We start from the raw sequence: 24,281 nt of genomic DNA, 5'->3' as shown, positions 1-24,281 counted from the left end.
CAATTGGATACAAGGACAGCGAGGAGGACGGCCGTGCTATACTTGACGCGAACTGTCTATATTTTTCGTACAAAATGCCTATTGGACAGACGAAACAGTCTGATATAATATTCGTGAGTATAATTATATGATGAACATCAAGCAGTGTACCAACCTAGATTTATTCATTTACCGCCTAGCGCTTTAGTAGACGTAGACTGGCTGCTTCCACCTACTTCTCACATGCGGTCTGCTCCGAAATCGCTCCCCTAGCGTTCCGGGGTAGCAACCTAGCTGCGACACGATGCCGTACTCAGCACAGCATGCAGCACCGCACCGCCTGCTGGAGCCGGGGCTGCAGTATATGCAGTTCAGTGCTCTCAATCGTCTCACAGACTCAGTGTCATGTAGAACCTTATAGGCCCCAGATCAGTAAATGTAAATGACAATGATGGCATTTCCCACAATAACGACACGTTGAACTGTTGAATGTGTGTTTTCAGAAGAGAATTCAAAACGAAAAACACCCTAATTTTACAAGTACAAGAAGAATAAGTTAAAGATTCGGAGAAGATCATCTGTTTTTGTGACATTCTGTTTACAAAATGATGGTTGTACTTGTAATAATGTAGGCGGCTGGGCCTATTCCTACTGAAAAAGTGACCAGAGTCAGAGGCTAGAGCTGAGAAGAACTAAGAATAGTGAGGTAGCACATGAACATAATTATGCTTATGATGAAGTTTTATTGTGTGGAATAATACAATGTAGTAATCCTACTGCCGTACTGGGACTTTTTTTTTTTTTTGACCCATGACATAGTCCATGGCCATGTGACTGTGACACAGTGTTACTGAGTGTTGGCATTAATTGTAGATCTTTACCTCAAGGTTCCTGTTAATGTGTTATTAATCTGGAGAGTGATCCATACCTCATGTAACTAGTTAGGTAACTAAATTACAGTATATACACAGCCCAATTGCTTTAAAGATGCACTGCACGGCATTTGGTTGGGCTGCTGGTTGGGCTATGCTACACATGTTTATCTAGAATAAATTTGTATGCAGCAGGTCCAGTACAAGTAGAAACTAACAGCAATTGTCTTGATCTATCATTTGTATCTGTTTAGTGTTGAGCTGTCTGTGCTACTCAAAGGAAGTTAAAAGACTCCTGTTCTTCTGATTGTATTAACAATAACAGTGACACACACTTGCAAACAAAAGTGCAAAGAAACACAATTAAAAAGTGTCCCAGTGGATCTGCATTACTAAGTAAAGGCTTAGAAAGAGTGCAGAAAGCAGCTGCTCGCTTTGTTACCTCTGACTACAAAAGATCCACCTCAGCTTCCGGGCATGTCTCCAAGCTGGGATGGGATCAACTGCACATATGTCGTCTCCATGCACAGAGCACCATGTTCTGTAGAATACATCACCAGCTAGTCAACATTCATCTTCCTCATTTCATAACCCAAGTTCCATACATCAGCAGAAGAGATCATATACCGTACTCAAGCTCACCGTCCCCGAAGCATCAATTGATTCTTAAATTCTCCTTTTATCCCCGAACCACTCGCATCTGGAACCAGTTGCCAACCATGGCAGTTACTGCCCCAACAGTAGCTGTTACTAGCTGCCTTCCAGGAGGCTGCCCTTCCTGTCATCAGAGGGCTGAAACCTCTTGTGGGTTCCATGTTGTAAATCTTACAGGATTTTTAGTGTGCACATCACTATTTTTATCGTAAATATAGTACGACTGCACCGTCACCTACTGTCACAGCACATCCCATCCCAGTTTAGTTTGGACAAAGCTGCTTCAGGGATTATCTCATCAAGGTTCAAGTGTATGAGTGCAATGGTGGGCTGTGAGTTCTTTAAAGTATCTGAAATGACAAGAGCCATCATTAGTTTATAATCTTGTATCATAAAGAGAATTATGTGGTAATTATTCTAGTCCCATATAATGAAATTAAGTCTTTTCTAATTCCACATCAGCAATATTGTTACTCTTTAAGTAGTCAACACCACAAGAAGACTGAAGTTCTGCAGGAAGACAAATTATGCCCCAAAATATAAAGTCTATACATTGTAGTTACTTGCCTCATGTAGGCATTTACAAACTTCCTTTTTTCATAAATCCGCTCCCTCATGTAGGCATTTACAAACTTCTTTTTCTCATAAATCCGCTATCATTTGTGCAATGCTTGACACTGCTTGCATGTGTATGCAGCCAAGCATGCTCTGCTGCTTTGACCTGGCATGCTGGCGAATAGTTGCTGCCACCAACAGGTGCTGCAGAGAAATTTGCCAAATTTTCATGTGCGGAATTCGAAGTATGTGACTGTGGTAGATAATTGCCAGTATACACAGCTCGAAAATTACCGGGTAACTCAAATTTGTTTAATCATCTTTCAAGACTGCTCTCTGCTGCCGATTGTGAGTTTAATTTTCAATATTGATGGTTAATGTAGCATAAATTGGCTTGGCAATGATGAAAAGCAATTAAACTCTATGACTTTTCCCTACTTACGAAACCACTGCCAGCGATGGTAAGTTCAGGCACATATCTCTATTACGGATAAATCGATCGTTAGAGTGATATGACCAGATTACTTTACAGAAAAAGGATACATGTATCTATCCCCTCGTGTCATAGCTTGCTGTGCAATACAGGGGACAAATTTCTGGCAAGCTGCGATGCAAAATACCAGGTAGTGGACATGTGCATGAGGGCCAGATAGTCACTGCTGGTGTCGACTACGTTAAGCGTACTTTGCTTCACCAAGACATTAAATCATCCTCTTGTATTTTTAGTGCTCATGATCAAGAATATGTCAATATGATAGAGTCTATCATTTTGAATGAAAATTAGAGAGGCCAGTTTCACTCTACGTAATTATGAATTATGTGTGTGTCTCTGAAAGTGAGTTTGCATTGGAGATATAAGACATTTATGTGCAAACAGGTTACTTGCTTTTTGATTGTGTCATCCTGCACAGGAAGAGGATGACTTGGCGTACGAAGAAGAGATTCTTCGGCACCCCTTCTCCGTCAAGTGCTGGCTGCGATACGTGGAGCACAAGTCCAAGGGCCCCTCAGCAGGTCAGCATATGATTTATGAGAGAGCCCTGAAGGAGCTGCCAGGAAGGTAAGAGGCAAAAACAAAATGTATCCTGATGATGAGAATGATAAAGATTATTATGATATTACTAATAATTATTATGATGATGACATCGGTCAAGTACCACATTGGAAAAAGAAGTTGATGATGATGATGATGATAATGACAACAGCAATAAAGAAGAAGATGAAGATGAAAAAGGTGAGGAAGAAGGAAAAAGGAGGAGACAGAAAAAAATGCTACTGATAAGAAGTAAAGGACTTCATAAGAAAAGATGCTCAAAGAAATGGTTAGAGCAAAAGTTAGGGCATCGAGATCTTGGCAAAGATGATAATTGTGAGAATAAGAAAGGCAGTAAGATGCAGGAGAAGATAGAAAAGAAGGATGAAGAAATAAAAGTAGGGACTTGAGGGAAAGCATGGAAAAAGTAACTTGCATGACATTTGAGCATTTTTTGCTTAATGCAGGGCTGCTGTGGCGTTTGTAACTTGTCTTGTGATCATATTTTTTTTTTTTTTTTTTTTCAGCTACAAGCTTTGGTACAATTACTTGAAGCTTAGAAGGAAGCAAGTGAAAGGGCGCTGTATCACAGATCCCAGTTACGAGGATGTCAACAATGCATTTGAGAGAGCGCTTGTCTTCATGCACAAGGTAAAGAGCACTGCATCTAGCATGTTCCTCACAGAGACACAGGTCGTGCATCATGCACCGGTTGACAACAACATACACTGACACTGCAGATGTCTGTGAGAAAATATGTTCTAAAGGAATAGAAAGAAATTGTCTTGATAACACACACTTTTTTTTTTTTTGCGTAATCCATAGGAATACATATGGTCTAACCAGTAGGACCCCCCCCCCACACCCTTTTTTCTTTAAACACCGGAAGTGGCACCTTTTTTCTTTCAAGCCAATTGCCTCCGGCAGTTGTACCAGAAATTGCTGTTGAAGGGCTGGTCTTTTGGGGGGGTTTTTTTGGTTTTTTTTTTCTCAGCTGATGAAACCTGGAAGTGGCACCAGAAATACAAATGCCCCCCCCCCCACTTTTAAAAGCATGTCGCCGGCCCTAATATGTTTGCGTCTACCAATTATGCAAATTATCCATTAATCGTCATCTTTCTTGAGTAGAATGTGTTGATGATGGCTGTTGTTAAAGTGAAAGCAGATATGTAGACATGTGCTCCTCATATAGATGAAACTCGGTCTTTCAAGGCTGTTGAAGTTGGTAACTTGTGATAGCAGCGTTGTAGAATAAGATGTTGTGGATTGTGTGTGTGTTGATTCCATCTGAAATTTACTTGATGATTTTATAGCTAGGGTTCTTTCGTTTGAACTGCAAGTTTTCACTGCAATGTTGTTTGACCTCATTACTATTTCATACCCAGATGCCCCGTATCTGGCTGGACTACTGTCAGTTCCTGATGGACCAGTGCAAGGTGACCCGGACGCGCCGAACGCTTGACCGCGCACTGAGGGCACTGCCCATCTCCCAACATCACAGGATCTGGCCGCTGTACCTCAAGTTTGTGCGCTCCCTACCACTCCATGAGACTGCCGTTAGAGTCTACAGAAGGTACCTCAAGGTGAGGAAGCTTAGAAAGGGATCCACAACATTTTGATTTCTCGGGATTGGTTTTGAGCTGACTTCACAGAAGCCCAAAAAGAACTTTGTGATGAGATTGCATGTAATTGTTGTTTTAAATTCAGAAATGCATGCAGTCTGTTTATGAATTAAAGTTTGAACTAAATGCTTGAGTAACTACCTTTCATTTTTTTTTTTTAAAGACATGGATTGATAATTGGCAACAGACAGCAACACACTGTGTAAACCACTATGTATTGAACATTCCAGTCTTAGAGAGCTAGCAAAGTACAGGAGCGTGTACTCAAGCAGTGCTTCAGTATTCTTGATCTTCTGTCAGACCATATTATTTGTCATAACACAGACTCTTAGCATTGCTCGACAAGCACACACAAAAGTATTTTGTGGTGTTTGTGTGAAGTATTCACTCACTTTGCTTTCACCGTTTGCACCTGGATATTGGTGCCATGCTTACTTTCAATGTTGGATTCCATTGGATTCTACAGAAAATAAAGCTGATGTTGAAATATCAAGCTTCGATAATATTTTCTGATGAGTGCCCATGCACAATAGCTTGTACATGAAATTTCTAATCTTTCCAACAGTCTTAATTTCTGAAGAAACATCAAACCACCTACCTTATTTCCCTTTGCCTACCAATCATGATCTCAGCTGTGTCCAGAAAATGCTGAGGAGTACATTGAATACCTGGTTGACATCCTTCGACTGGATGAAGGCGCTGTTCGCTTGGCTTCCATTGTGAATGATGAGGACTTTGTGTCCAAGAAGGGAAAATCCAATCACCAGGTAATGGATGCATTCAAATGTATGTCTTTAATCAACGTTCTGTCACAAGGTAATTCAAAATCAATCTTAAAATATGTCCGTCCAACTGCAAAACAGACATCTTGTGGTAATTTGGCTGGTAAGATTACCCAATTATGGAAAGATTATATTGACTGGTTTGTTTGGAACAGATCTTATAATTTTTGTACTCCAGAGGATTTTCCCTTCAATTTGTGTTGACAGTATGCCCAAGTGAGAGCAAATGCAAGCAGCCACAATACCAGAAATTCCACAAAGGCTTAATGGAGATTCCCACATGTAGACATAAAGGCCTAAGAGCTGATATTCTCTTAGAGAAGGTACATGTAGCCCTTACAATGAAAACATGAAGAATAATGTCAGAACCACTGTTGAAGCCATAAACTCATGACATGAATGTAGTGACTTAAGTTTCCAGGGCAGATATTGTGTGAAGAATGAGCCATGTCACAGAGTTTCATGTTCGTCAAAGATGAAAAAAAAAAATCTGCAGACATCTGAATCGGTATCTAGTCTATTAACCTCTTTAGCATTTGTTGGCGTAAAGACAGCTACTGAAAGTCTTCAAAATTATGTTGATTTTCTCATCAGAATTATGCTAAATGTCCACGAAGTTCAATTATGTGATGGATTTATCTTCTATATGCACATACTCCATAAAATGTCTGTCAAGTCATGAACATCAATACCTGTTCATCAGCTGGAGTGACTGGGTTTAAATGGGTGAAGCTGTTTAGCACATTCAAATGATTCGGTTTCATTTCTTTATGACATACTGGTTTGAGATATTATGATGCTGATATTGGTTCTGTCTGTTATTGTTTGATAGCTCTGGCACGACCTGTGTGAGCTAATCTGCAAACACCCGACCAAAGTGACCTCGCTCAAAGTGGATCCCATTATCCGGGGAGGCATCAAGCGCTTCTCCGATGAGAGGGGAAAGCTGTGGTGTTCCCTGGCTGATTACTACATCAGGAGCGGCCATTTTGAGAAGGTGAGCATTCTGTTAACCAGTTGAGGATGAGTCCCGAGTATACTCGGGCAAGTATCTGTGGGAAATGCGTGTTGTAGCAAAATCAGTCCGTCCTCAGCGGGTTAAACCTGTATAAATGAATACAGAACTGATCCATCACCTCCCTTCTCTCTTTCTTACTTTCTTTCCTGTTCACTCATAACTTTGGATATTTTGTGTTAAAATCCTGTGTTGTTATAATGATTATAAGTATAAATTTTCATTTGTTTAGTTTTTTTTTATGCCTCCGCCATGAAGTGGTGCCGGAGGCATTATTTTTACCTGTTTTTAGATGTACATGTGATGTGAGGATATTTTGTTGTGTGCATGGAGTAATTTCGGCCTTTGAGCTGTCTATTTGGTTGTTGTCTTGAATAAGCCCCTCAATCAATCAACCTGTCAAAATTACTCTGCTCCACTGCTTTTAAAAAGAATGAGGGGAGGACACAATGAAACAAAACAAATCTTTTGATTTTGATATGAAAGGTATGACTTTACAATTTAATCTTGCTGTTGTGCTTCCAAAGTTGCACTTTAACTATGCATTAAGACATATTAATTATGAGAGATGCATAAGTGCCACAGAGCCTGTTTTGGTAAAGCAAAAATGTGAGGCAGCTTGTCATGATGCATGCCTAATAATCATTTTCCCCCTTTGCTTTCAGAGATGGCGATCTTATTTTTGTTATTACATGTCACAGTTGCTCAAAACCAGAATGCTATACTTAACAGAATTTACCTCCTTCCCCATTGACATGCTAGGCAAGAGACATCTACGAGGAGGCAATCTTCACTGTGACCACTGTCCGCGATTTTACTCAGGTGAGCATTTTTGCAGTTTTTTTTTTTAATGAGAAGGAATAATGTGTAGTGAAGAAGAAATGAAAACTCACCCCAGATATGTATCAGATGATATCGAAAGCTGATTTCTGTACATAATATTGTGAATGAAGTTGAGATATTTCTGAGTTTGGTGTCCTGTGATCCTTGATCCTCTTTACATCAATTTATGGTGTCTTAACCCTTCATACGAGGCTTTGTTCACCAGTTTGGGCTGACACTGGAGCGCTTTTTTTTTTTGCACACTGGCACGGATGGTCTGGAAGCTACAGTTTGTAAGTGTCAGTGAATAAAGATTACCTAATCCCCCTAATCCCCATTGAGTAACCATGGCCTTCTTGTCCAACTGGGGTACATTGCTACACCTGAGTAGGCTTGCTTACTTCACAACTAGGTCAAGTTTGCAGAGATTACTGAATGCTAGTGAAAAAGATTGGCAAGTTAAAGGGCAAGTCCACCTTCATATACATAAGGTTTGAGAGAATGCAGCAATATTAGCAGAACACATTGGTGGAAGTTTGAGGAAAATCGGACAATCCGTTCAAAAGCTATGAATTTTTAAAGTGTCTGCGCAATCACTGCTGGATGAGAAGACTACTACGGTGTATGATGTCACATGCGTACAACGATATAAGGAAAATAAAAAGAGAAATTCACAAAACTTTACTTTTTGAATAAAGTGCACATTTCTTCGAATTGTTACTGACGTATGTTAGGGGTAATATTACTCCCCCTGCCTCCCGAAAGAGAAAAGTCGAGGTTGTTTTGTTATGCGAGAAAAATGGAAATATGTTGAATTTTCTTTATTCTTTCTTTAAAGAGTTGTACACATGTGACATCACAAGCTATAGTAGTCTTTTCATCCAGTCGTGACTGAGCAGAAATTTCAAAAATTCATAACTTTTGAACGGATTGTCCAATTTTGCTCAAACTCTCACTGATGTGTTCTGCTAATATTGCTGCATTCTTTCAACCCACATGTCTATGAAGGTGAACTTGTCCTTTAAGCTACATTTATGAGTGCTTGGGTGCCAAGAGAGGCAAAGTACAGTAGCAACACCCTATAGCAAGTCTATCAATGAACTTCACATTTTGCTACTAGGTGGCACTGTAGTAGTAGTAGTAGAATGTATATGAAATTGCAGCTCAGACTGCCTAGGTAGCAAAAGCTAGAAATATCCTTGAATTTACCTTTATTCCTTATGTATTGTCCTGTGTTTGAGATGGAAGATACATGTATCTTTTAGGTGCTATATGGCGGAGAGGTTTGACCAATCAAATTGACATCAAACGACTTCATCATAAGTCTTTGAGTCACCGTTAGGCTGATTCATGTGTTCCAAAGTTTTCTGTCATTAAAGTGAACTAACACCCAAAGAGTAACATTTGCTGCAGAGTTTAAGCATTGTCAGACAACTCCATTTCTAATTTTACAACCCATGAGAGGATTCAATATTCAGATAAGGAAGCACTTCTTTCTTGTGTGCTTGTCCATTCAATACTCATGGAAGGAACCTGTATGGAACTATATCTGGCCTGTTTAGTTCCTGAAGGGGTGGTGATTAGTATCTTTTTTCTCTAATTACTGAATCCTCACAGGTGGTCAAGTTCCAGTTCCAGAAGGGCTGGTGATTAGTATATAAATGACGCACAGGTCTGAGTGCGTCAGTCGGAATTGTGTGCATAAGGTAACTATGGAATGCTTAACCCACGAGGCAAAGCCGAGTGGGTTTAGGCTAAATTCCATAGTTACCGCATGCACACTATATTCCGACTGACGCACGAAAGACATGTGCGTCATTTGATTTATAGAATGGGTAATTTTCTTGTCAAAAACCCATTTTTCTATCGTGTTACCCGATGACAAAATTACTGGATGCATTTCCTTTTGGCTTGCCGTAAACGGGCATGCATACCCATGCTTACCGTTTTTACTGGATGCATGGCCAAGCTGAGTGTGCGAACGCTTGCTTTAGTGCGCGAACCTTTGTTACAAGTACGCGTACTCTTGCTAAGTGCGCGATAACATGTTTACCACTGTGACTCAGCGTGCGGCCAGTAAAAATGAACACATAGCTCTCGACCAATCAGATCGCAGGATTCTCGCTACCCATTCTATGATATCTTTTTTTTCTAATTACCGAGTCCTCTCACAAGTGGTAAAATTACCTTTTGCATTGCCCGACAGTGCCCAAACACTTGAGCATATGCTACTTTCTGGGTGTTGGATCCCTTTTAGCATACCATTGCTCCATCAATGTCTGACACTAATCCTACCCAGCTGCTCCCAGGAGCAAACCAGAAACAGATGATGATGATGATGATGCTTTGTTTCTAATCTTGTCCTCCCACCAGGTGTTTGATGCCTACGCCCAGTTTGAGGAGACCATGCTGAAGGCAAAGATGGAGGCTTCGGCTGAGACGGGGGCGTCTGAGGAAGGTGAGAGATCAGGCCCTTAAATATCTGGCCCCTTTCTGTGACCCATTCCTCAAGAAGAATGATATGAAAGTGCAGGGCTACCCTCTTTCGTAACAAAATCAAATCACTTTCTTGTAGTCAAATAAGAAATAGAAGATTGCATAAATTGCAAGGTCTGTATTTTGCTGGGAATACCACTACCAAACTTCAGTATTCATATACTATAGATTTCATCCTAAATTTGGGGGTTTTTTTTCTCTTTGTTTATAAGGGGTTTGGGACAAGGAAGGATAATCTTGTGCTGGGAAATTTGAATGGAAATAACTATGATGTTTTTGCATTTTCCATTCTTTCATAGAAATCGACACATGATGAGGATCTACAGAGGAGCCACTATTCTGAATGTGTTCTGTTGTCAAATATGTGTACCCACCCAGTCAGTATAGTGTATGGCAAAACTGCACAAATAAAGATATCTTTTGCAGTGTATCCAGGCAATTACCCCCAGAGGGCAATTACAACTGTGTACCCCCCCCCCCCCCCCCCCCCCCCCCCCCCGGCTAAATACTGGTTAGTGGTATGGTTAGAGTAAAGATTTTGGTTAGGGTTAGGTTTAGGGTTAGGATTAGGTTCAGGATTAGGATTAGAATTAGAATTAAGATTAGGGCCAGGGGAAGGGTCCGGGGTAATTGCCCTAGACCCCTTTTGCAGGGTGAGATTTTTAACACGGTCATCGCAGATGCTGAATACAGTGTTGCCAATCCAGATGTTGTGGTCTCTTATTTTGTGCTCATGTTATGCAGTGTGCTAGCAAATCCTCAATGTGAAACAGAGGGAAGGAATATTAATCAATTGCATAATCTGGTTTGTGCACCTCCATGTCAATCTGCGCAGATGACATAGACGTCGAGCTGAGGCTGGAGCGGTTCGAGAACCTGATGGACAGGCGCCCTCTGCTGCTCAACAGCGTCCTGCTGCGGCAGAATCCGCACAACGTCCACGAGTGGCACAAGAGGACCAAGCTGTTTGAAGGGAAACCGAAGGAAGTGAGTGCAGTGATCCTGGTTCTTGATCTATCTTTCCCAAAACAGTTCCATGCAAAATCTTAATAGTGACTTTTAGTATGTCTGCCTTTTTTTTCCTCAGTGTGCGCTGGAATGGAATGAAAGCGTCTCCTTTGGACATACAATTGTGTGCTTGTGTGTGTTTGCTTGTTTCTGTGTTTATTTGTTTTGTTTTCACATATCTGTTCAACAAATATATTTGTATATCCAAATGATATTTCGTATGTACAACTAATAATTGTGTTCTTGTTGATACTGTCAGTGATGTTTGTTCAGTTATTCAGATGAATAAAAGATATGAAATGTCTTTGGTCAATTCTCCAGCTTCTTCAAAAGATGATTTTATTTTCCTATGTTGGTACGAATCAGGTAATCAACACATACACAGAGGCTGTACAGACCGTGTCGCCTCAGCTGGCCTCCGGCAAACTCCACACACTCTGGGTGGAGTTTGCCAAGTTTTACGAGAAGCATGGACAGGTCATGGAGGTGAGAGGTCAAATGTCACTCGTCATATCTGATATCAAGAGTCCCTAAAGCTAGAGTGACCCATAAAAGAGCCCCAAGCACAAAACTAGATTTTCTCCTCTTTTTGAATAACATGTATACTTCTTGCTGTGGATATCAGTGGGTTTGATAATTGTGCTTGGTTAAATGCAATGCCCACATACTTGGTTTCATGTTGGGTATTTGCATGGGTCAGTTGTACCAGCCCTCACTTAAATGGGAGCCACGCTTAAAAGGACTGTACAGTACTGGTTGAGGTAGGGATTCATGTTTTTAACATTCCTAAGTGAGATAATGAAAAGCCTCTTATAAAATATGAAAGAGCATGTAATTCTAATAAGGAATCAATGTTTATTTGATGAAAATTGGTCTTCAAATGGCTGAGATATCCAAAAAAGTGCTAATAATAAAAGGCGACATGCCACAACTTTATTAGGATCTCTTTGTTTCACCTTGTTTTTGGATATCTCAGTCATTTCAAAACCAATTTTCATCAAATAAACTTTAATTACCCTTTAGAACTGCATGCTCTGACATCTCATAGAGTGGTATCTGAATATCTCGCAAAACATTTAAAGCTAAATCTTCACCTCGACCAGAACTGTACACACCCTTTAAATGAGAGAAAAACTTACCTCCTGACCCCTCCCAATCAAGTGGGAACCACCATATTATGTGTTATCATCCATCACCAGAGGTATGTTAACCATACAACTTTCTTATAGGAAAGCAACATTGGCATATGATGTCTCCACTATGAGTGGTTTTGATGTGTTGTGTTGCCATGTCCAGTGTTTTGATGAAGATACATATTCATTCATTTTATATCCAATTCAAGGCATTATAATATTTACAAAATTCAAAATACGTATGTTATATACTATACATCTTAAATGATGTGATTATAAGAAGCACACACAATAGGGTTGCTGGAAATCATCCTTTACAAACAATCATAACATTTCAACAAGGGCAATCAAACAAATTCACATGATAATTCGTGTGTGACGAGTAGTTCTGGGCCTCATTTCATAAAGGTATTAGGATAAAACTCTTTCTAGAACGGCAACTTCTCGTAGCAATAGCCAATTAAGAAGCTGGATTCTAGTTGTTACCACAACTCTTGTCATTCCACCAAGAATTTCTATCATGGTAACTATTGTATATGCCACATATTTAGCGAGTCCTAATTTTTCGCAAACCAAAACTTCCCAGCAATTTCGTCAGTGATTGAATTCGCAATCATCGAATACAGTAGTGAACAGAGAAATGCGGGCATACATGTGGCATTCATTTTAGGATTAGAGTAAATATTTTTGCATGTTGTTAAATGTGCAAATAGCATCTGACTTGTGAAAGTCACGAAAATAAAAGCCTCGTGAAATATATGGTATATAGATTATATTTTCCTCCCCATATATTGTAAATCCAGGCCAGAGTCATCTTTGAGAAGGGCACCAAAGTGGATTATGTCAAAGTGGATGACCTTGCTGCTGTCTGGTGTGAGTGGGCGGAGATGGAGATTCGACATGAGTGAGTAATCTTACCATTATGTTCGTAGTGAGGGAACCTTCAAGAGTGGCCTTCTCTTTTAGACTGAATATATTGTAATGGTTCCCCGGAAGCTTTTGAAAATTTGATTTAGTTGATTAGCCGGCAGTACCTCAGCACATTCAACATTGCAGCATATGAATACTTTAAAGCTGGTTGCTAAAAGGGTGCATATGAACTCAAGATTACCAGGTAGAGCTGTAAATAGATCTGAAGTAGTTGTCAAATCTCTCATAGATCATTAGGACCTACATCCTTTTGATCTAATGTTTGACATTTTTTGTCATGACTACTGGTGCCCTGTACCTTCAGACATAAATTCCGTAAGCCCGCAGCACACTACACGACCTTCTGACCGTGAAACCAGGTTGTGCAACTTGGCAACACACACTATGCGACCTGACCTAGGACCTACAACCTTCCTCCCACATGATTTAGCACACAGCGTGTGTGCAGCTAGCTAGCTATAAATGCATGACCACTTGAAAAGATTCAGCAGGCTAAAACCGTCCACAGGTCTTGCAACCTAGTCCCACTACCTGACACTTGGGTGCTTGATGTCAAACTGACAGTTTGAAGGTGGTATGACCTCAGGTCGTGTAGTGTGCAATGGGCTTTAAGTGACTGTCTCCCAGGAATTGGATGAGAGCTACTAAAGACTAGGAAAGAACTAAGACCGACACGACTATTCAAGTTGTTTTTATTTTCTCTTGCACCAGGAATTATGATGACGCCCTGAAGCTGATGAGGAGAGCCACAGCCGTGCCCAGTAGAAAGGCTGCCTACCATGACAAGGTTGGTACAACTCTTTCTTGTTTTCAGCCTAAGCTTTTAGGCTGTGTGCTACTTCCCTCAGGTACAAATATATGCAACTCTATGTCTGTTAAAGTGGCATCCCCTGTACATCAGCCTTGAGACAAGGCTGTCCATCAAATCTTTTATTTACTTATCAGAGGACTGGACTTTGGAGATGGAATCATGTCCTTGTGACCACTGTAGAAATTGGATTGTACAGGGTTAAGTTAAAGGTTGGGGGAGGGGGATGGGGAGGATGCAGAAATGTATTGCAGCCTTGGAAAAAGTCCACATCCATTTTTGTTTTACTTCCATCATAAGTAGCCCTGTCAAGTTGATAATGCATAGGTTTGATCACTGAGCAAGGTTTGTCCAGTGGTCTAGGGGCATGTCATGAAGCATTTTGTCCGACAACTTTGTCGGACAAATTTGTTGTCAGCCAATCAGATGCAAGGATTTCTATAGCTTTTAACAGTTTGTCAGACGAAATGTCTTGACAAAACGCTTCATGAGATGCCCCCCTGGTCCAGCAGCAATAACACATTGGACAGATACGGTCAAGACAGTGGCTTTCGAAAACCATTTCCATCATGCATCTTCAATATCGCTAATGTGTGTATTTGGTAGCAGGGAGTCACACAAAAATGATTTGCCATGCTTCTCAGCCATAAGGCTTTAATGGTGCAATTGACACTCTGTGTCAATAAGTTCAACTGGAATCTGTAAGCGTCATCTTGTATGCTGCTCACTGTGTGTCAAAACCAGTGTACTGGAGTTGTTTTTTCATAGACCATTGATTCAACAGCGCAATTACATGTAAGTCAAGAAAACATTTAGATTCTGTAATGTTTATATGCCCTGCCATTTGTAATACACACTTCAGCTCACTAGTATTGCAATATATTCTAACGTAGATGACCTGTGTGCTACATTTTGTTTTTGTTCATGTGTGTGTGTATGTGTGCGCGTCCACAACAGAGTGAGCCAGTCCAGAACCGACTCTACAAGAACCTCAAGCTCTGGTCCATGTATGCTGATCTGGAGGAGAGCTTTGGCACTTTCAAGGTACAGATCAAGCACCCGATGTCCTATCATGACATCACAGTTTGCCTTTCCTTCCGACATTCCTCAGTACTATTGCTTTTTGTGGCAAGTGACAGCAGTGTTGTGTTTGTCACATTGGTGACAGATACATTGATTGAAAATGAATAGGGTTTATTTGTGTGTGTGTGTGTGTGTGTGTGTGTGTGTTTGGGGGAGGGAGGGCATTTGCTCGGTCAAAACAAATTTGTAAATTTTTCATTTTGTCTGAAATTGATTTGAAGACTTTCTCTTTTTTCTCCCTAATCTAATGAAATGTCAGTTTGAATTTAACTTTTTTGCATGATTGCATGAGCTAGTGATGTATTGAAAGCATGGCTAGCTTAGGAAAAGAAGGTTGAATTCTTGTTATTTTACAATGCCGACATAATTATGTGATTGGGAATCATACCTTTCAAGACAAGCCTCAAACTTTTGGTGTTTTTGTCACCCCTTGATATTTCCTGGAACCTTTTTAGAGTACCAAGGCAGTGTACGACCGCATCATCGACCTCCGCATCGCCACGCCCCAGATCATCATCAACTTTGGCATGTTCCTGGAGGAGAACCAGTACTTTGAGGAGGCCTTCAAGGTATATGGCAGCGCCCTCTATCACTTCCCCTGTTTCATACTGGGAGTTGAGAAAATACTGTAAAATGAGGAATGTTTGCGTGCATTTTAATTTCATAAATTTCGGGAGAGCCAATATTCACAAAATTAAAAATGCACATGAAAGTTCTTGTCTACACTATATGCATTGAATGCCAGCGGCAATTCACGAAAATTTCATGCAGCGAAAAAAGACCATCGACTCCAATTTTTGAAAATTTCATGCCATGTTTTGATATATCATATTTTACAGTATGTAGATTATCATGCCTAGCTTTCTCTCAAATGAAAGGGTGCTTGTTTCTTTAACAAAGGTACGAACACAGAACATCAGAAATCTGTTGATAATTCTTGATGAAAGCTTGAAAAAACTAGATATATCGCTACGGCGACTGATATGCCTCCGCCATAATGCATGGTTCTCGTAATAGGTCTATAGTACAATGTCTTGACAATGTGTGATGACAGTTTCACACAATTGGCAAAATATTACAATGACAGGTTTGCCACAAATGTGCTGAATGTTCACTTTCCTAGAACTAGGTTCAATTGGATGAATGATTAAAATGTCAGAGTGCAGGTATTTGGGAAACTGATGATTTTTACTTGACTTTTGACCCTTTTATAAGTTTATGCATTGAGTAATTTTCAAGGTATTGAGAAAAAGTATAATTTCAGTATCAAATGGGAAAATAGCATTATCTAAACCTGGCCTTTGACCTTTGATCTCACAGTTCCAAAGAGAATCACTGTTAGGTTGAACATACATAAATATGTAAGTTTCATGATGATACCTTGAGTTACTTTTGAGATATGGAGGAAAAAGTGCAATTCAGCACTTTCACTTGACCTTTGACCTTTTGACCTTTGACCTTTTGGCAAGAAACTTCCCCACAGAATATATATTGGGTAATACATGCATACATCAAGTTAAAAAAACAACAAAAACCTTCATTCATTGCATAAATATAAGGAAAGTAGTGATATTTTGAGGAGTTGACCTTGACCTTTGACCCCTGACCTTTGAACCATGACCCCCAACTTCCCTAGATAATCACTGCCCATTGGAACAAGCATATATACTAAGTTCCATGAAGATACCTTGAACCATTTGCGAGATATGGAGAAAAACATGAATTTTCAACCTTTTTTTTTTTTCACAAAATAAACTGTGACCTTTGACCTTTGACCTTTGATGTTTATGCAAAGTAAGGGTACTGATGATGATTCACATCGAGAGAAATCTCTTTTGCAAACACACCTAATGAATTTCTGTGAACTTGTTCTTCATTGAGATTCAAACTCAGCTTTTATGGGGAAAAAGTGATAATAATGACTTTGTTAAGCTTTGTAGCTAGTATAGAAAGGGAAGGACACAGGGAAGATATCACTGGACTACAAAGTTTGGGAGATGTGTGTCCAATTTACTGACTCAAGAAGATGCTCGAGAATGCAAATGTACTACTAGTATGTGCAAAGTGTAGTTTCAGCCCTGAATGAAATGTGAAAAATAATATCAATTGAATATCTTTAGTAAATATCTTATTGATATGATTATATACCTGTCTTTTCATCCAGGCCTATGAGAAGGGTATTGGACTTTTCAAGTGGCCCAACGTATATGACATCTGGAACACGTACCTCACGAAATTCATGGAGCGCTATGTGAGTGTCATTTTATTTGAATTATCTCCTTGATTTTATTCAAAGCTGCACTCGCTTCATATATATACCGGTATATTTTTGTGATGTGTTTTATTTGATGTGCTCTATCTCCACTTGCTGTGTATTAATTCCAGCTTGCCCTCGATGATGTCAGTATCAATCTATACATTTCATACATTTTATATTTCAGTATATTATTATGTTATTGTAGATACAATTATGTTTGTTATTGTAGAACCAGGCAGAAAACAAATTTCCAAATGAACCAACAAATGCTTTGTTCAATTTAATTCAAGGTAAATTGATTAATGTAAATATGAAATGACTTAATTTCTTAGATTTTGATTCAGTTGTCTTTCATCTTCAGCACCAGTGCCCACTTTCTGTATCATTTTTAGGACTTATGATAGCGGAATGGAATTAAATTGATAAAATGTAGAAAGTAATAAGTTTCCTGTCAGTTTTTCATAGCAAAATGGAATTAAATTGATAAAATGTAAAACGTAACAAGTTTCCTTTCTGTTTTTCATACATATGTTATACTTATTGCAACAACTAAACAATTAAATACCTGGGCATATGCAATGTTCTTACGATATTTAGGCTTTTTAATCCTGTGTTTGATCTCTTTTAAATGGCTTCATACGGGCAAATCAGGTTTTAGCTTGTTTGAGTTGTGAAGTGATTATTACCTTGTTTGATCTTGTAGTACCAACATTGTGCATCTGTCATTGAGACTGTCTTCTGTTCATTTGCTTGTCTTTATTTGCTTCTACACTATTAGGGTGGCAAGAAACTGGAACGGACCCGAGATCTGTTTGAGCAGTGCCTCGAAGACTGCCCTGCCAAATTTGCAAAAAGTAAGATACAAATAGGGTTTATATTTGTTTAAGCTGATGATTAACAAAAAAGAAAATATTTGCTGGATGTGTCACTAGGTATTTTTGTGATTACGCGACTGTTTTCTTTTCTTATTATTCACATGAATTCATTGAATTTGGGAATACCTTTTGTCATTGCATGGTTGTAATTCAGTGTATCCAAGTTTGTAATTTTTTCAGTCTGTTGAAGTGATACTTTTCCCATATTCAAGTGACAGATCATATAGAATGAGAGAAAATGTGCCCTTCTAGAAGTAATACTTTGCAAGCTGTATTTATTTATTTTGAGAGTATAATCACAGAGATTGTTTCATGTTCATCCATGTCTTGATACTTTGTGTCAGTCTGCCAATCATATGCCAGTTTTGTTTGTTTTGTTTTTTTACCATTTCTCACCCACAGCTCTCTATCTTCTGTACGCCAAACTGGAAGAAGATTTTGGCCTCTCTCGCCACGCTGTCGCTGTTTATGACAGGGCCACGAAGGCTGTGCTACCTAACGAGCAACATGAGGTATGAATATAAAGACTACTGCAATGGGAAAAACATCACAGACATCTTGTGATTTGTACAAAGTCTCTTCTGTTAGTCTTGTTTTTTCCACCTGTAATTCTGTGAACAAGACTTAGCCATTAAGTCAAATACATCTATTAATAGTATATCACTGTGTACAAGGAGATTGCTGTGTAGGGGCAGTAGTGCAGGATTACCCTATGAGAGAAGACAAATGTTACAGGACTATTGAGACTACGTGTGAGGTTGATGCCATTTACTCAATGTTGCTAATCACATAGGGCAAACCGTGAAGGGTGGGCATCTGTAGCATACAATTATTTCTTGTTGTATGTGGTGTGGACCATTTCACTGGGGTTGCACCCTGCTCTGCAGGGAGTAAAGTGGGGTCTATGGCATGGGTTATGACTCCCACACATAGGGACCTCATTGTAATGTTCTTTCTGAGGGACAGAGTGATTTTGTGTCTTACTAAAATGGAAGGCATGATAACACTCAGTTTTGCTCAGCTACACTCACTGATCCTCAAACCTGTGCCATATGATGGCATGGGTTCTAGTCTTCCCTTGATTCTTTCAAGAAGGTTCTGAAAACCTACCTGTGAAGGCATTGATGGTTTTTATATTTCATGTGAGGCGCATACATAATTAATCATAATCATCATGCATGCTACACATATAACTATTACTGTAAAAGTGGATAATTTCATGCAAGTAATTTTTTTATGTTCCACTGGGTAAGATAATTTTCGCATATTTTTCATTCCGTGGACACAGGACATTAACTATTGGAACATATGGCATGCAAATGTATTTGCATACTTTTATTTTTGCATTAGCTGCTGGTTGTGCGAAATGCATGAAAATTTCCTCTCTGCAAAAATTTTCACTTTTACAGTATTTTAATTTTTAAGGCAGACATGCTACCAATTTAAACCCTCTTGTTGCCCTGTTGTTGATGCTGATTGACGAGGCAAACATGCTGGCCAAATTGTCAATCAGAGATAATGAATTATGGTAAAAATTTACACCTCTCATCTTCCCCTCCTGCCAGATGTTCAACATCTACATCAAGCGCGTGGCCGAGGTCTACGGCATCACCCACACCCGGCCCATCTACGAGAAGGCCGTGGAGGTCCTACCGGACAGCGAGGCCCGGGAGATGTGCGTCCGGTTCGCTGACCTGGAGAGGAAGCTGGGGGAGATTGATCGGGCGAGGGCCATCTACAGCCACTGCTCCCAGATGTGCGACCCAAGGGTATTAAACCAGCTCTCTTTTCTCACTAATGACCTGCAATTAACTCTTTGTGTGCTTTGAGTACTGATTGTTCCAGAAAAACCCCATAGCATTGTACACACTGTCCAAAGTCCCTGGCTCAGAAAGGGGTAAGTTCAATTCCATGCCCTGTACAAGTTAACAGTGATAAAGAGAATAAAATCTGACAAACTGAAAGATAGAAGTTTCACCAAAATTTTCAGCTCTCGTTAGGGTTGACCTTCGAGATGACCCTTGCAATCGTTTTCTCACTGCATTGTTACTCGTCAAGTATTGATTCATCATCTCACTGCTGGTATTCAAATTATGCATTTCACAAACACATGTGTAAGAACAAGTGCATTGGTAGATGGATTGCATTAAATGTTTTGTGTGAGCTAATGTTTTGTGCATCAGAGATGACAGAAAATGGTGACAGCACCAAATTGATGTGGGGTCTTAACTCTGGGATGATTTTAACTAATTCTTGCATATTTTATATTGCTTATGCTTGTACTGCCATCCAGAATGCCATCCTATCTACCAGAATTTGCAGCCATTCTGAATTCTCTTAGTTCCACATTGTAGAACAAAAACAGACTACAGTGTCTCATGATCTCCATTGTCACCTGTTTCTTTTGTTTTTTGTTTGTATGTTTATTTGTTTTTGTTTGTGTCCAGGTCACAGCCACATTCTGGCAGACCTGGAAGGAGTTTGAGGTCAAGCACGGCAACGAGGACACTGTGAGGGAGATGCTGAGGATCAAGAGGAGTATCCAGGCCAAGTTTAACACCCAGGTCAGCTTGACCCTTCTCAAACACCAATCTAATGCAATACGGCTTTGTTCTGTTCAGTTCAATCCAGTAAAGACCAGTTCAGCCTGGTTCAGTCCGGTTCATTCCAGTGTGGCTCTGTTCATCTTGCTTCAGTCCAGTTCATTCCATGAAAGCCTGCAGTTGTAGTTCCGCCTAAATATAGTGAAGCCCAGTTCAGTCTAGTCCAATACAGCCCAGTCCAATTACCGGGATATGAATTGAGTTCAATTCAGATCAGATCAAATAAATCAGTTTAGTTGAGTTTACTTCAGGTCAGCCCAGACTACACTTACTATGAAAAAAGACAACATAGGAAGAGAAAGGTATGATGAGCAGAAGCTGATAAAAATAAAATCCACATTTCAAGTAGAGCTCCTGAAAAAAAAGAGAGAGTTTTTTTGTTTTTTTTCCCTAGAGGCTTGTATTGATGCTGTACATGCTGTATCCTTTGTGAATGGGGAGAATACTTTCTGATGATATGTGGCATTAGAAGATTCAAGCAAAGCCTGCAACAATAAGCTGTAAGCAAAAACAAAACAAACAAACAAAACAAAATCACTTTGATAGTCTTAGCACCAGAATAATATAAGAAGGTATGTCTCTGGGTAATGTTTTTATTCCAATTTTCACAGAACGTTGCTGTTTGAATGTATGTCTGACTGAGAAAAATGAAAATCCACATTTTGACTGTCCTTGTTATGTTTCCTTTTGTTTGCTATTTAGGTCAATTTTATGTCAGCACAGATGTTGGCTGCAGAAGGAGGAGGTAAAAACATACAATTTCATTTTTCTTGTCATTAATTATCTGTCACCCAAAGTGTATGACTTGTTGTTTTATTAGACACTTTGTATTTGTAGGTCATTGCATTAAAAAAAAAAAAAAAAATTGGTGTCACAAGTTTATTGATTACAGGTACTCCTGTGACCTGTCATCAAGCATCTTCACTGAGAGACAGCAACATCTTTTCCCAAGACACTTGCAGTTTGTGTGATCTTTACTAAATATATCCCTTCATGTTGGGAGATAGATTATGATACCATTGTTGTTGTCCTTACATTCTCTATGTGAAATAATTATTCACTCACAATTGAACCCGTTGAAGACTAGTCCTGGGAACATGCGGGTACGCATCTTTGGAGAATTTGTGTTGTAACCAAGTGAACTCATCGACAATGGGCTAAAAATTCTCTTGTTCATCTGGCAGGCAAGACAAACCAGCCTCCCAGTGATAACATGCAGCTACTGGAGCAGAGAGCCCAGGCGCTGGCGGCTGAGGCAGAGGCTGACAAACCCAAGCTGAAGAAAGACATCCTCTTTGTCAGGTAGGTTCAAAACCTGGTCTTTGTTCTTGTACAGAAAATTCCGGTAGAAAGACATCCTATTTGACAGTTTGGTTTGAAACCTAGTCCTTGTTCCGGGTACAAGAAATTGGTTTTGAGAAAAGTACAGCTGTATTGTGACTGTGTTCTGCATGTTGGATGGTGTAACCTTGAATGAGTTTCATAATCTTGTGTACTAGCGACACAAATGTGAGTATATTGGACTAGAATGATTTTTTTTTTTTTTAAATAGTACCAAGATATTTGGCAATGTCTTAATTTGGAGTAATATTGTTATGTAATTTTACATTCATGTCAGGTCTTGATGGCTTGATATGATGTGTGAAGATCTAAGAACTTGTTGTCTGAAGTGGATATTCAAGACATTATCTACCTGTGTTATTACTCAGACCATTGCCTAGTTTGCATATGCATCATACAGTTATGGCCATCATCACTATTATTTTTATGTGACATCTTCATACAGGAGTGATACCGAGGCCAAGAAAGAGGCAGTTGCCGAGGCGACGAGAGCTGCCAACCCAGCAGAAATCAACATCGATGATGATGATGACGACAGTGGTGAAGAGGTTGATGGTGAGAAGGAATATTGTATATTTACCTGAAAATAATTTACCAATCCCTTTAACCCTATTTTAACTGGGCTATTTGAGACCAAGTTTTTACTGGGGTGGGGGGGTCAATTTGACCCCCCCCCCCCTTCAGATCTTGGCCGCCGATCACGCGATCGCCGCAAAATTTTGCCTAAAGATAGAGCCGGATGTCAACTACAAGATTACATGGTCATACAATAGAAAAATATTGGCTTTCTATTTTTAATAAATGAATTATGCAAATTTATGCATGAAATCATATTTTCACCTATAACTCCATTAAAAAGACTGAAGGATTGCTAGATTTTTGTGTCAGAGTTCCTCAAGACACATCAAACAATTTTCTTGTAAAAAAATAGCACAATCAAAATCAATTTCTTTTGTTTTTTATTGTTTTGTTAATTTCGTATGTATTTTATTGTTTTTTTAACCTTTTGTTTGCTCTTTTTTTAAGCTTATCTACACTAGAATTTATTAATTTCAATGGTTAAAAGTTGAAATAATCTAACTTATATCAATTTAACCAAAAAACACAATTTGCATTGGATTTGCACACGATATGAATTTGAGCTATTTTCGGGTTGACATGCATATGCAAAACATTATGTAACTTCAGAACGGTGTACCCGGATGTCGCAAATTTGGTCTCAAAATATGCAGGAGACTTCAATGAAAAAAGTCATGAAACGACGCGGTAAAATCTTTGCGCTTTGCGGAATCGTGGCGCGAAGTGTCGAGGGGGGGGGGGGTGTCAATTTGACCCCCCCAGTTAAAATAGGGTTAAGAGAGAGAGAGAGAGAAATAAAAGATGAGAGAAGGAATACATCTAAATAACTCACCATTTTCTATTCCGTACTCTATGAAAGTCTTTTCCGTGTAAATGTTACTGTGTAGAATGCTATATAATGGCTTCTTGTGCCAGGGTGGAGAAATGTAGTATGATTTGAAAAACACAAATACCAAGTATTATTGTTATTGTTCTATTCCTTCATCTCTCTGCTTCATTCAAAAGAAAGAGAGAGAGACATAATTATACAACTTTTCTTTACACAATTTTGTAGAGAATTTGATAGTTCTAAACACTCGCACAAATTGACAGTCATGTTTATCATCTGACCCATTTCTGTGCAACAATCCCATGATGCTTTGTGCACAGAGGATTGTTACAACCTTTGACCTGACAGGAAGTACTAATAGTCTGTAGTATGTCAGTGTGATGATGTACTACTACCCAGTCTTTTTTCACCATGTATCCATGAAATCTGAGAATTTTGTATCCAATTAACCACAGCAAAGACTCACAATTTTGTTACACCGGTCCATACATACTGGACATCTGAAATCTTCCAAAACAGAAGAATTGATCAATTTTAACAGAAAAATTTGCTATGTCTCTTTGTGGAGCAGATGAAACATTGGGTCTGTGGAATTGCATAAAATGATGATCAATTTTCCTGTTCATTCTCAACATTCATGAGATCTTATTTTGTGTATTTCTTTTCATGCTTTGTCTTTCCAGAGGTGAACGTAGAACAGAAGAGCATTCCATCAGAAGTCTTTGGTAGCATCAAAGCGGATGAGGAGACTTAGACCCCAAAACAAATAAACAAACAACAACAACAACACATAATGCCCTTCATAGTTGCCACCTATTACATCTCCTGCCCTCGCTACGTGCCCTTTCATAATGGGGTGTAGTGTCCAGGTTGAGTCCTGTCTGATGGTACACTAAGTTACTTTCTTCTGCCAGACTTTAAAATCTCCTGAGGACAACAACCTTTTTCTCTGCCTTGTTTCCTTCTTTCTTTCTTTCTTTTTTTTTTTTTTTTTTTTTTGGGGGG

General features: G+C 39.3%; 1 protein-coding gene across 1 annotated transcript; it reads left to right on the top strand.

Moving 5' to 3' along the window:
* Positions 1 to 24,030, top strand: LOC139744599 (pre-mRNA-splicing factor SYF1-like). Its single transcript, XM_071655032.1, has 23 exons — positions 1 to 113; positions 2,972 to 3,120; positions 3,621 to 3,744; positions 4,479 to 4,676; positions 5,348 to 5,482; positions 6,330 to 6,494; positions 7,275 to 7,334; positions 9,708 to 9,792; positions 10,666 to 10,817; positions 11,205 to 11,324; positions 12,775 to 12,875; positions 13,613 to 13,688; positions 14,667 to 14,753; positions 15,248 to 15,361; positions 16,957 to 17,043; positions 17,828 to 17,903; positions 18,327 to 18,436; positions 19,490 to 19,693; positions 20,372 to 20,488; positions 21,230 to 21,272; positions 21,712 to 21,829; positions 22,314 to 22,423; positions 23,960 to 24,030. Exons 1-23 carry the CDS (start codon positions 75 to 77, stop codon positions 24,028 to 24,030), a joined length of 2,541 nt encoding a protein of 846 aa, XP_071511133.1. The 5' UTR covers positions 1 to 74.
* Positions 24,031 to 24,281: the final 251 nt, after the last annotated feature.

Source organism: Diadema antillarum, unplaced genomic scaffold (assembly GCF_040938485.1).
Source record: "Diadema antillarum isolate AM-2024a unplaced genomic scaffold, OU_Dant_1.0 scf00000035, whole genome shotgun sequence".
Taxonomy (NCBI): domain Eukaryota; kingdom Metazoa; phylum Echinodermata; class Echinoidea; order Diadematoida; family Diadematidae; genus Diadema; species Diadema antillarum.
Note: the sequence above shows the minus strand (reverse complement) of the source record. Positions and strands in the feature narration are given on the sequence as shown.

Excerpts from the sequence above, each read along its gene's own strand:
- LOC139744599 (XM_071655032.1), top strand. The coding sequence starts at position 75 with ATGCCTATTGGACAGACGAAACAGTCTGATATAATATTC. Across the intron at positions 9,793-10,665 it reads GACGGGGGCGTCTGAGGAAG|ATGACATAGACGTCGAGCTG; the intron begins GTGAGAGATCAG and ends CAATCTGCGCAG. Across the intron at positions 18,437-19,489 it reads TACCTAACGAGCAACATGAG|ATGTTCAACATCTACATCAA; the intron begins GTATGAATATAA and ends CCCTCCTGCCAG.